This window comes from Notamacropus eugenii, chromosome 2 (assembly GCF_028372415.1).
Source record: "Notamacropus eugenii isolate mMacEug1 chromosome 2, mMacEug1.pri_v2, whole genome shotgun sequence".
NCBI lineage: Eukaryota > Metazoa > Chordata > Mammalia > Diprotodontia > Macropodidae > Notamacropus > Notamacropus eugenii.
Window position 1 is genome coordinate 77,900,845 of NC_092873.1, and position 11,104 is coordinate 77,911,948.

Sequence of the window (11,104 nt, forward strand, 5' to 3'; positions counted from 1 at the left end):
GGACTGTTTCCTTGCCAAGGTCAAGTCCTCTACATTGGCACTTGATCTCATCCCCTCTTGTCTTCTTCAGCAGATTGCATCCCTAATCTCTTGAAACTTTAACCTTTCCCTATTACCTGGTTCTTTCCTTCTCTTTAAGCATGCCCAAATCACTACAAATCTTTAAAAACAATAGCTTCCTTAGACCCTACCATCCCCTCAACAGATTGTTCTATATCTCTCCTCCATTCTTCAGTCAAATTCCTTGAAAAAGTCCTCTATACTCATTGTTTTTGCTTCCTTCCCTTTCACTCACTCCTTAGCCCTTTGCAATCCTGCTTCCTACCTCATCACAACTAAAACCGCTCCCTCCAAAGTTACCAATGTTCTAATTGCCAAATTTGATGATCTTTTCTCAGTCCGAATCCTTCTCATCTGTCTGCTGCATTTGATACTGTTAACCACCCTGTCTTCCTGGATACTCTTTCTTCCCTAAGTTTTTATGATGCTACCCCCTGCCTCCTCACTGTCTGACTGCTCCTTTTCTCAGTCTTCTTTGCTGGCACACCAAGTACCCAACCATCACCTAACCGTGAATGCTTAACAATGTTCTGCCCCGGACCCTCTTCTCTTCTCCCTCTGTTCTCTCCCTCTGTCCCCTCTCTCTGCTTCTCTGTTTTCTTCTCTCTCCCTCTCTTCCTTCCTCTCCTTCTCTTCCTTTCTTTTCTTCTCTTCCCCCTTACTCTCTCCTTGTCAGTCCCTATATACTTAACTATCATCTTTATTCAGATTATCCCTAGGATCCATATATCTAGTCCCAATTTCTCCCCTTGCGTTTCAGTCCTGAATCACAAATTGCTCACTAGGTTTTTGAAACTGGATATCCTAGAGACATCTTAAACTCAATGTGTCTAAAACTAAACTCATTGTCTCATAAGTCACATACCCCCTTCCAAACTTCCCTATTCTTTGTCAAAAATACTACCATCCTAATATCAATGAAATACAGGACTTCCAAGTATTCTTGTTGAAAAGACCAGAGTTGAATAGCAAATGTGACTTTCAAATACAAGAATCAAGAGAAACATGAAAAGGTGAACAGAAAAGAGAAGCCCTAAGGAACTCATTAGAGTTGAAATGTTTACATTCCTACATGGAAAGTTGATATTTGTAACTCATGAGATCATTCCCAGTATTAGGGTAGAGGCAATATATATATGTGTGTATATTATATATGTGTAGGTATATATGTATGTATTTATGTATATATGCATGTATATACATATATATGTATGTATGTATACATATATATATGGAGGGAGAGAGAGAGAGAGAGAAAGAGAGAGAAGGCATAGGGCTAGCTGAATATGAAGGGAGGATACCTAAAAAATAAAATTAAATGTTGAGAGGAATGTACTGGGAGAAAGAGGAAGAGAGAGGTAGAATGTAGTAAATCATCTCACATAAAAGAGGCCAGAAAAAGCTTTTACAATGGAAGGGAAAAGAAGGGAGGTAAGAGGGAATAAGTGAGTCTTACTGTCATTGAATTTGGCTTAAGGAAGGAATAACACACATTCAACTGAGTATTGAAATCTATCTTATCTCACAGGAAAGCAGGGGGGAAAGGAATAGGAGAGGGAGGATAATAGAGGGGACAGCAGATTGGGGGAAGGGGTAATCAGAAGCAAACTTTATTGTGGGGGGAAAGGTCAAGGTCAAGGGAGAGAATGGAATAAATGGAGGGCAGGACAGAATAGAGGGAAATATGGTTAGTCTTTCACAACATGACTGTGGAAGTATTGACCTATATCTAATTGCTTGCTGTCTCAATGAAGGTGGGTGGGGAGGGAGGAAGGGAGAGAATGTGGAACTCAAAGCTTTAAAAAATAAATGTTAAAAATTGTTTTTGCATGCAACTGGGAAATAAGTTGTACAGTCAATGGGGTATAGAAATCTATCTTGCTCTACAGGAAAATAGAGGGGAGGAGGATGGGAGAAGGGGGGTAATAAAAGAGAGGGCAGATCAGGGAAAGGGATGGTTGGGGTACACATTGTCCTGGGGTGAGAGAAGAGGAAAAATGGGGAAAAATTTGGAATTCAAAATCTTGTGGAAGTGAATGTTGAAAACTGAAAATAAATTATACTTTTTAAAAAAGAAAATACTACCATCCTTTTTTTGTGTCTCAGATTTGTAAAATTGGTATTCTCCTGGACTATTCATTTTCCCTTACTCTACATATCCCATCAGTTGCCAATTATTTTGGGGGGGAGGGGGGTGCAGAGGGAGGCAATCAGGGTTAGGTGACTTGCCCAGGGTAAATAAGTATCTGAGGTCACATTTGAACTCAGGTCTTCCTGACTCCAGGGCCAGTGCTGTATCTACTGCACCACCTAGTTTCCCCTAGTTGCTAATTTTTGACATTTTTACCTTAATAACATCCTTTGCAGCTGACCCCTTCTCTCCTCTCACACAGCTATCATATTCAGTCACATCCTATGGGCGTTACCTCTTTCTAAGTGAGTACATGAAAAGGCCTAATCTAAAAAGGCTAAGGTCTCCCATCTTCAGTCATCCTGATATATGTCTGGTCACTGGATCCAGATGGCTCAGGAGGAGAAAGTGAGGCTGGTGACGTTGCACAGCCCTTCCTCACTCAAAACAAAGTCAAGTGCAAGTCATGTCATTATTTCTCTGACATCATGGTCTTCTTCGAAAACAAAGGACGTACAAAACAACCACTTTGCACCTAGATTATTACAACAGCCTCCTACAAAACCTGGCCAAAATCTATTTCTAATTTTGTTGTGTATTGCTTCTCCTTCCACACACAAAAACTATACATATGGAAGATTATGGGGAAAATTGAAAGGCAGTTGATTTTAAAAAGAGGAATTGAACATAGTGAGAGACTTGGGGCAAATGATAACTAGCTAGGAGGAGGATGCCAATTTTTCCTCTCCAGTCACTTGGAGAAGCCTTGAAGATGTCAGGTGGTCTTATGAAATTAGGAATGAGGACAGAGTCACCAGAATGAGGGCTTAGTGACTGTTCAGGTAATTGTGGTACCACCTCCTTGCTCAAACTGGACCAAGAGGCTGTTTAAGTTTCTACCTCCCACCAATAGTAAGTCTCATTCCTGATACCAAATGTACAGTGGAAAATTCTTGTCACTAAGCTGCCTGTTGGGAGCAATTAAGAACTCAACTTCCAGGTTAGTCTTTACCCAAGGTTAGCCCTTACCCCTAGGCAATGAGAGAGAAGAGAAGGTGGATTTCAGTCCCAACACATTTCTGCTTTGGGAGGGGTTATGATCCAGAGATCAAATGGAATGTATAATCTTTGTCTTTGTTACATACTGATTAATGCCTCTGTTTTAATGTTCCTTTGCCTGCTGCAGATTAAATGCTTATTACAACAGAGTTAGAGTTGAATAAATTATGTGTAAACTGGGGAATGAGAAGGGTATTTTTTTTCCCTGGAATCTGATTGAATAAATCCACACAAATCTTTAGACTATCCCTTAACTCCTACTGTAGCTACACACAGAGATGATCATCCTTTGATCTCACCAACACTCACCATTGTTCTATTTTCATATTCATTGACCCTGAAATTCCCTTATCTAGTCATAGATTTGTCATTTCACTTCTCCCTCTGCCTTGCTATTTCAAACCCTACTCTTTCTCACCACAACTTCCAATTCCTCTACCCCTCAGCTCTTTCCCAAGTTACTATTACCTACTGCACTGGCTACATTTTCCTCCCTTCCCCATCTTGACTCATTTAGGGGTAGATAAGGTACACAATGTCCAGGAGTGGGAGGTGGGGAGAGATGGGGAGAAAATTTGGAATTCAAATTCTTGTGGAAGTGAATGTTGAAAACTGAAAAAATAAATTATATATTAAAAAAAAGAAGAAGCTGAAGAAAAGTCAAAGAAGTAGCCAGTTTTCTGAGAGCTGGAGTAATATTCAGTACTGCCCATGGGGATTAAAATTGAATTGAGCTCTAGTCATTACTCCACAGTGGTCTGAGTAGTCACATAACGGGCGTTAGTGGTCACAGAGATGAAAGATGAAGTAACTTAATTAAACACATGTATTGAGTGTTGGAGCCCCTTTAGAAACCTAGGTTTCATGACTTTCTTCCTACCTTACTCTGTTAACTTTCATAAAGGCACACCACAGAAAACACCTGCCCAACATTCACAAACCCTAAGCCAGGATCCACAATTGCCATTTTGGTCGTGTAAGTGAAGATTACTGCCCTAGGGACCACTTGATGTAGAAACCTCCCATCCTGCACAACCCACAACAGTCCCCTGGCGGGTATATTCTCACTGTAAATACTTGCACAGGATTCCAGATAAACCACATTTTGCATCACTGACAACAATCCAGATAAACCACATTTTGCATCAAGGTATTCAGCCTTTTTCAGAAAATGAATCTACTCTTTTTTTTTTCCACATGGGCTTACAATCATTATAGGTTCACGGATGGAGAGGGGTGTTTGCCTGAGGCTGTTGGCCAGGCAATCTGCCAAGTCCACCTTCAAGATCCTCTAGTTCATCATGATTGATTTGCTGGAGAGATTTCTTTTCATGATAATAAGAAAAGACATCTTTCCCTTAAAGTCATACTCTAGATCAGAGGTACCAAGCAGCTACCTACTGCCTGCAATACTCCATAGTGTACCAGAATCAAATTAAATAGCTATCAGAACAAGTATATTACAAAATATAGATAACATTACATTTACAAATCAGTCAGTATGCAGCCCCAGGGATCCTTATGTATGGTTTGTTGTGGTGGTTCAGTTGTTTCCAACTCCTCCTAAACCCATTTTGGGGTTTTCTTTGCAAAGTTACTGCCATTTCCTTTTCCAGCTCATTTTACAGGTGAGGCACATTAAACAGAGTTAAGTGACTTGCCCAGAGTCACACAGCTATGAAGTGTCTGAGGCCAGATTTGAACTCCTGATTCCAGGCCTGGCACTTTATCTGCTGTGCCACCTAGCTGCCTACTATGGTTTAGTAGTCCCTCGTTTCTGCTGGAGTTTGACACTATCATTCTAGATCATCCAAAACACAGTTTAATGTAACTGACAGATAAAACGGAATTTTCATGCACTTTTCCCTCAGGCCATTGTTCAGCTGATATTATTTTTAAACACGTATCTATAGCTAGAGGAAAGCTGGCTCTATGAGGAAGGATCTTGGCAGGGTACTCACTTCATACATGCCAATGTTGGAATTCTCTTGGGGCTGGCCAGGGATGCTACGCATGTCAGATATGCTGTAGGCAGCCAGGCTTGACCGGCTCCCCTCTGTTACCTGGGCAGAGAAAGAGTCAGAGGAAGTATAAGATGACAGGGTAGTAATTGAGGGGAAGGGGCAGCAACTTTGGGCTGTGATTGAAATCAGGTAGGGGTTGAGCATTAAGGAAGGAGGAGGGTAGGGGCCAGGTATTGAGGGAGAAAATAATCACTCTTCCATATGTATAGCTATTTATAAGGTAAAACCCTTTCACATCCTTTCCCCTATTATATCTTTACTACTTTGAGATAATTAGTCCTCAGGTAATAATATTGTTATCCCTATTTTACAGAGGAGGAAACTGAAGTCCAGAATGGTAAATGGAGTGTATTTCCCATAAAGTCACACAATAATTTAGTAGCAGTGACCACATGGGATTCTAGGACCCCAGAGCTCTGGCCATTACCCCATGCTACTTCTCATAAAACAATGGGGGAAATAATAGACTGAGGCAAAGAGCCAGGAGAATCAGGACATAGCAGCCAGGGGCTGAAATCATACCCAAAAAATCTTTTAGAGTCTCCCACCTTTTTTCCCAGTCTCTTGGAACTAGATTGTTACCCAGATCTTTCCCCCTCCCCACACATAGCTAGACTCCCATACCTTTCGGGAGCTGCTGCCTTGTCGAGGAAGGAAAGTGATGTCCTCCAGAGTCAGGATCATCTTGTTGGGACCAGACATCATTTGAGCATGGAGGAGGTGGCGTCTGAGAGTCCAGAAGCAGAGGAGTCATTTTGAAAAGGGGAACTTGGGGAGAGAGTGATGGGGAGAAGGAAAGGACCACCCCATGTACAGGATAGGAAACGAGGGAGGTTTATTCCTGTGTAATAGAGTGTGATGGTGGACGAGCTCCCAATTCCTTCTAGCACCTCTTCTACCACACCACTTGACTGGGGACTGACTACAACCCCAACACTGATCCACTGTCCTTGGTCTGATGAACATTTTCTTTTCTCTACACTCTCAGTAATGGAAGGTAGAACCAGGCTATCCAAATACATGGTTCCCAGAGCCAGGTGCAGAGAGGAGAGTTGGCTCATCATTGAATCCCTATAATCAGTTTCTAGAACTACCCCCTACTCCTTGTAAGTCCTGCTCCCCTTTTCCATCCTGTTTCTCCTGTTTTCCAACCTTCAGCTTACCTAATGTAATAGGCCAGTGTGGCAACCACCAGCCCCATAGCCACAATGATGAGGATGACAAGAAGGATGAAGCTGGGCTCTACTCCTGAGGGCAAGAGAAAAATGGAGAGAAGCTGAGGGTGGCAGCGTTTATTGGGGGAGAGGGGCAGAGAGGGAAAGAGAATCTGAAAATGTGATACTCCAATGGAAGAAATAAACTCAAAGGGGCAGTGCCAAGGTAGGATCTCTGGTCTGGTGGGCCTGGGAAGGAACTTTTGAGATGGTCATAAGGGAGGGGTCTTTATAAGGAATCAGGGGGTCCTAGCATATTTTTAGGAGAGAGATACTTGGGGTTTCTAGGAGGTCTGAAGGGGAGTTCAGAGAGATATTTTAAAGTGACGGGTGGGACAGTCAGCTGAGGAGAAACTGGAGAATCCCAGGAAGAATTACATAGGCTATATATAGTCTTAGGGATGGAGAATGGGAAAGAACCTCACCTCCACTGCAGATCACGTTGGGGTCAAACCAGCAAGGAGGGTCAAGACCAGGTCCCTGGCCACCATGAGGGAAGTGGATGGGATTACCAGCATAGCTGAGGACACCCTGGGCTGGGTCCAGTGTATAAGTGGGGCGTAGCTGGTCCCCCACCCCATCTGTATCCAGTAGTACAAAAGGAGGCTCCTTTGCTCCTCCCAAGTGTCCACAGAAGCCAGGAACCTCAGTTTTGGGGATGTGGCGGGCCACTGCTGCCCCAGAGACCCATCCGCCACCCCCAGCTACTTGTGCTCCAGCCACAGCCCCTGCCAACAGGTAGATAGCATCGTAGATTGTGCCAAAGAGCGGAGATACCTGAAGAATGACAGAAGCAGAGGCCATCTAGACCAAGCCTTTGCACCATCCCTAACAAGTAGTCATCCAGTCTGTTTGAAGTCCTCCAGTAATGGGGAACTCAAGGTCACCCATATCCCTTTTGAGACAGCTTTTATGGTTAGGACATTTTTCTTCATTATCTAATTTCCAATTAACATCCCTAGTTCTGTTCTCTGAAACCCAAAAGAACAAGCCTAATTCCTCATCTATATATAATCCTTCAGATATGGTCAGATAGTCATGTCCCTCACCATTCCAATGACCTTCCTTTGCATGCCCACCGCTTCACCAATGTCCTTCTTAAAACACTCCAGATAGGATTCTGACCAAAGCAGAACACAGCAGGACAATGAACTCCTTCCTGGTAGATGCTGTACTTTGCCATACTTAGCCTACAGGCATTTTGGGAGTTTTTTTTTTCCAGGTGGGTCACAGGGCAAACTCATTTTAAACTCTGGGGTCCACTAAAACCCCCAGGTTCTTTTCACATGAGATGCTTTCCCCAACCCCTAGTCTTTATGTAACTGTTTTGGTCTTTGCAAAGTGCAAGACATTACATTTTCCCCCAATTACATTCCATTTTGTTAACAATGGCCCATTGTTCTAATCCATTAGGGTCCTTTTAGATTCCCGGTGCTGTTATCCAAAGCATTACCTAGCCTTGAAATTGGACCCAATGCTCCAAATGAGGGAGGGGATGATCCTAATGCATTCAAGTCTAATCTGACATCTGGAGTATTGTGCTCAAGTCTGGCTACCACATTTCAAGAAGGACATTGACAATTTGGAGGACATCCCAGTTTCTAAGTATGTATCATCCAGAAGTTTGATAAGCATGCATTTGAGTAAGTCATTGATGGAAGGGAAGAAGGGAAGAGAAAGACTGGACCAGAGCCATGCCTATCTCTCCAACCAGGAATCCATCTTCCCTATTGACCTCTGCCGGGACTGAGGCTTAATCCTGTCTTCCTGTTGATCGCTAGACATCCATTCTCAGTTTCTTACTGCTCTTTCCTTTACCTCCTTATACTCATGCTCTCTCATTTCATCACCTCTCTGCTTCTACATCTACCCCATTTCTTCTACCCATTGTTCCAGGACCCTGTCTTCCTGATTAGAGATCCCAGCCCACCCTCTACCTTGTCTATACCCTCTGAGTCCCCACATCTCTCCTTACCTGTTGGGGTTTAAGGTCCTGTGGTAACTCCTGGTACTCCTGAGCCTGGCGTAAGCTAGCTGACACACTCCCCTGAGGGCAGTAGCGGGTTAGAGTGAGCACAGCATCATGAGCTTTTCGGAGTCTGGAGTTGTTGGTGAGGGGCTTTAGGGCCTCAGGGCCAGGGGGCAGGGCATAGTGTAGGGTGTCGAAGGGAAGGAACACCATCTCGCCTTCTACTAGGCCCAGGTCCTCAGCAGCCTCCAACAGCAGCCACTGCTCTTCCCCACCCAGTAGAACCGAATGCATCACCATGATCACCACTGTGGAGGCAGGCCAGGACAGGGTAGAGAGGGGCTTAGGCATCAGAATTTGAATTCTTTCTATTTGACTCAGGAGTTCCCCCATCCTTGGCCCCTGGCTCAACTTCATCTTCTCAACTACCTTCCCCTCCTAGATAACCATACCCAGAGCCATAACTGAGGGAGGACCCACCATTCCCATGCCTGAAGGTCCTCCATCTACAAGCTCCCTCACTCAGCCCCAGGGTATCACCTCCACGACCCTGTGGCTGCACTGCTCCTCTGCTAGGGCTTGCCTATCTTCTCTCACGACCACTTGCCCCCATCCCCAGCTCTTCTCAGGGGTTAGGAGTTCAAGGAGTGTTTGCCATGATGCAGTGGTTCTGTATAGACTCCTTGGGGGACAGGCCATATCCCATTGTCAGTGAAATGATGCCTGTACAAAGTTATCCAAGCTTCCCCAGGTCCAAGAATTGTCCCTGCTTGTAAAAATTTTAGTTGTAGATCTCTCCATACCTTTGACCTTGGGACCATCTCTGACCCTTTTTAGAGTGTTCTTGGCACTTTCCAGGTCTGTAGTCTCCAAGGAGATCACCATGGTTACAGGTAGGCCCCTGCTCCGGAGCACCCCAGCAAGGGCCTGGCCAGCCTCCACCCACAGGTCCTGTGGGGCAGTGACTAGGGCTACCTTGGCCCAGCGGAATGCTCTCAACAGAGCATAGAGGGCATCAGGGGCTAGGGGCAGGGCAGGGGCTGTGGTTCGAGCTTCCCCCTGGGGACAGCCCCAGGGCACCAGGGGGATGCCAGCTTCTTGGGCCAGCAGTTCAGCAGGGTGGCATGAAGCTGGGTTCACAGGGCCCACAAGGCCAGAGACACGAGCTAATGAAGGAGACAGGGCCCCCAGGGAACCTGAAGTATGGCAGGGCTCTGCAAGCAGGACGACCTCAAACCAGGGACCACCTTTCAGGGCTTTATCACGGTTCAGGCGGGTTGCAGCCAGGCGGGCAGCCAGATCTGGGCGGGCCCGGGAAAAGATAGAGTCACAGGTCCAGGGGCCCAGGACACCCACTGTGAAGGTGGCAGGGAAGATTGGTGCCGGGAGGAAGAGGAGAAATAAAAAGAAAAGCGGAAGAGGGAGAGGAGGAAAGCACCATGGTGGGTGATAGGAGAGACCATTTATGGGGGGGACCAGCATGATGGGACAAAAGGGTAATAGGGTCAAGGAGACAAGGGAGAAGACGGTGAGGGAGCCATGGTGGGACAACTTGAGAGACAGACAGAAAAGATAAAAATCAAAGGAAAAGGTTATGCAGTAGGAGAGAAAAAGGAAGGGACAAAACCATCACAAAAGATCCAGTTTGGACCCTTTTCCACCCAAACCATTCCCTACCACCACTGATACCTTCCACCCCCCTCCCACTCTCCCATCTTCTTACTTCCCTTAATCCCTTGGTGTTTCAAGGCCAGGCTAGTCCTTTGCCACCCCCTATGGAAGTTCACCAGCACACTCTTCCCCACCCCACACACTCCCACCCCCTGCCGCCACACACATACACCCAACAAGGAATCTGAAGAAAAAATGAGAAGCAAGATGAAAATTAAAAAAAAAAAAACTGGCAAAATTTCCCCTCCACCCCCCACCCATCTACCCACACTGCTCCTATCCTTGGTATAACTTTCTTTTTCTCTATTTGTATCCCTTTTCTCCCAGTACTTCTCTTGGAAAGCCAGTCCTTTCCAACAACAGCTACCTTTCCCCCAATCTAAAATAATAAGGGTTTATCCCAGGCTAGAATCTGACCTCCGAATGCCTCTAACTTCTTTCCAGTTCTTTCTATGGGACCTTTTCCACTCACCAGTGGCTCCCAAGGACTTAGCCTCTTCCTGGGGGGTGTAGGAAGTGGAGATTACAGCCCTGAGTTCCCCTTCAGATCCTCGCCTCTCTCCTCTACCAACTGGCCCCCCAGTTGGGGAAGAAAAGACACAGATAGCACAGAGCCCCGGGTGCTATCTCCATAATCTCCCACATATACACTCATAAACTGATTAGTAGCTGAGGGGCCCCCAGAGGATGAAGGGACAAGAGATTAGCTGGGAGCTGAAATAGTGAAATAGCCAGATGACCGTGAGGTCCTCGGTGTGGTAGCCGCAATCCAAGCAATGGCTTGGGGTAGCTCAGGAAGGAAGCCACTCCTGGGGTCCCTTCCTCCCCATGGTAAGTTATCCCAAAAGCAACTCATTGCTGACTCTGTGACTTCCCCAGAATCACAGTAAGGACATAACTCTTAGCTGGGAAGATAATAGGGTGATACACCATTAACAAATTAGGCTGTCATAGATAAAAATAGGAAGGGTTTGTT

The 11,104-nt window shown here is 45.3% G+C and overlaps 1 protein-coding gene across 2 annotated transcripts in view; it reads right to left on the reverse strand.

Moving 5' to 3' along the window:
* The window catches only part of GUCY2D (guanylate cyclase 2D, retinal), a 31,613-nt gene extending 21,511 nt beyond the window's left edge, over positions 1 to 10,102 (reverse strand). The window contains exons 1-6 of one of the 2 annotated variants that reach the window (XM_072641133.1): positions 9,261 to 10,102; positions 8,464 to 8,765; positions 6,914 to 7,265; positions 6,438 to 6,522; positions 5,899 to 6,001; positions 5,212 to 5,313 (exon numbers count right to left, since the gene is read on the reverse strand). In XM_072641133.1, the coding sequence (XP_072497234.1) occupies positions 5,212 to 5,313; positions 5,899 to 6,001; positions 6,438 to 6,522; positions 6,914 to 7,265; positions 8,464 to 8,765; positions 9,261 to 9,939 (1,623 nt within the window). In that variant the 5' untranslated portion in view covers positions 9,940 to 10,102. The remainder of the gene's footprint in view (positions 1 to 5,211; positions 5,314 to 5,898; positions 6,002 to 6,437; positions 6,523 to 6,913; positions 7,266 to 8,463; positions 8,766 to 9,260) is intronic. The other variant, XM_072641132.1, reaches the window with a different exon arrangement.
* Between the last annotated feature and the right edge of the window lie 1,002 nt (positions 10,103 to 11,104).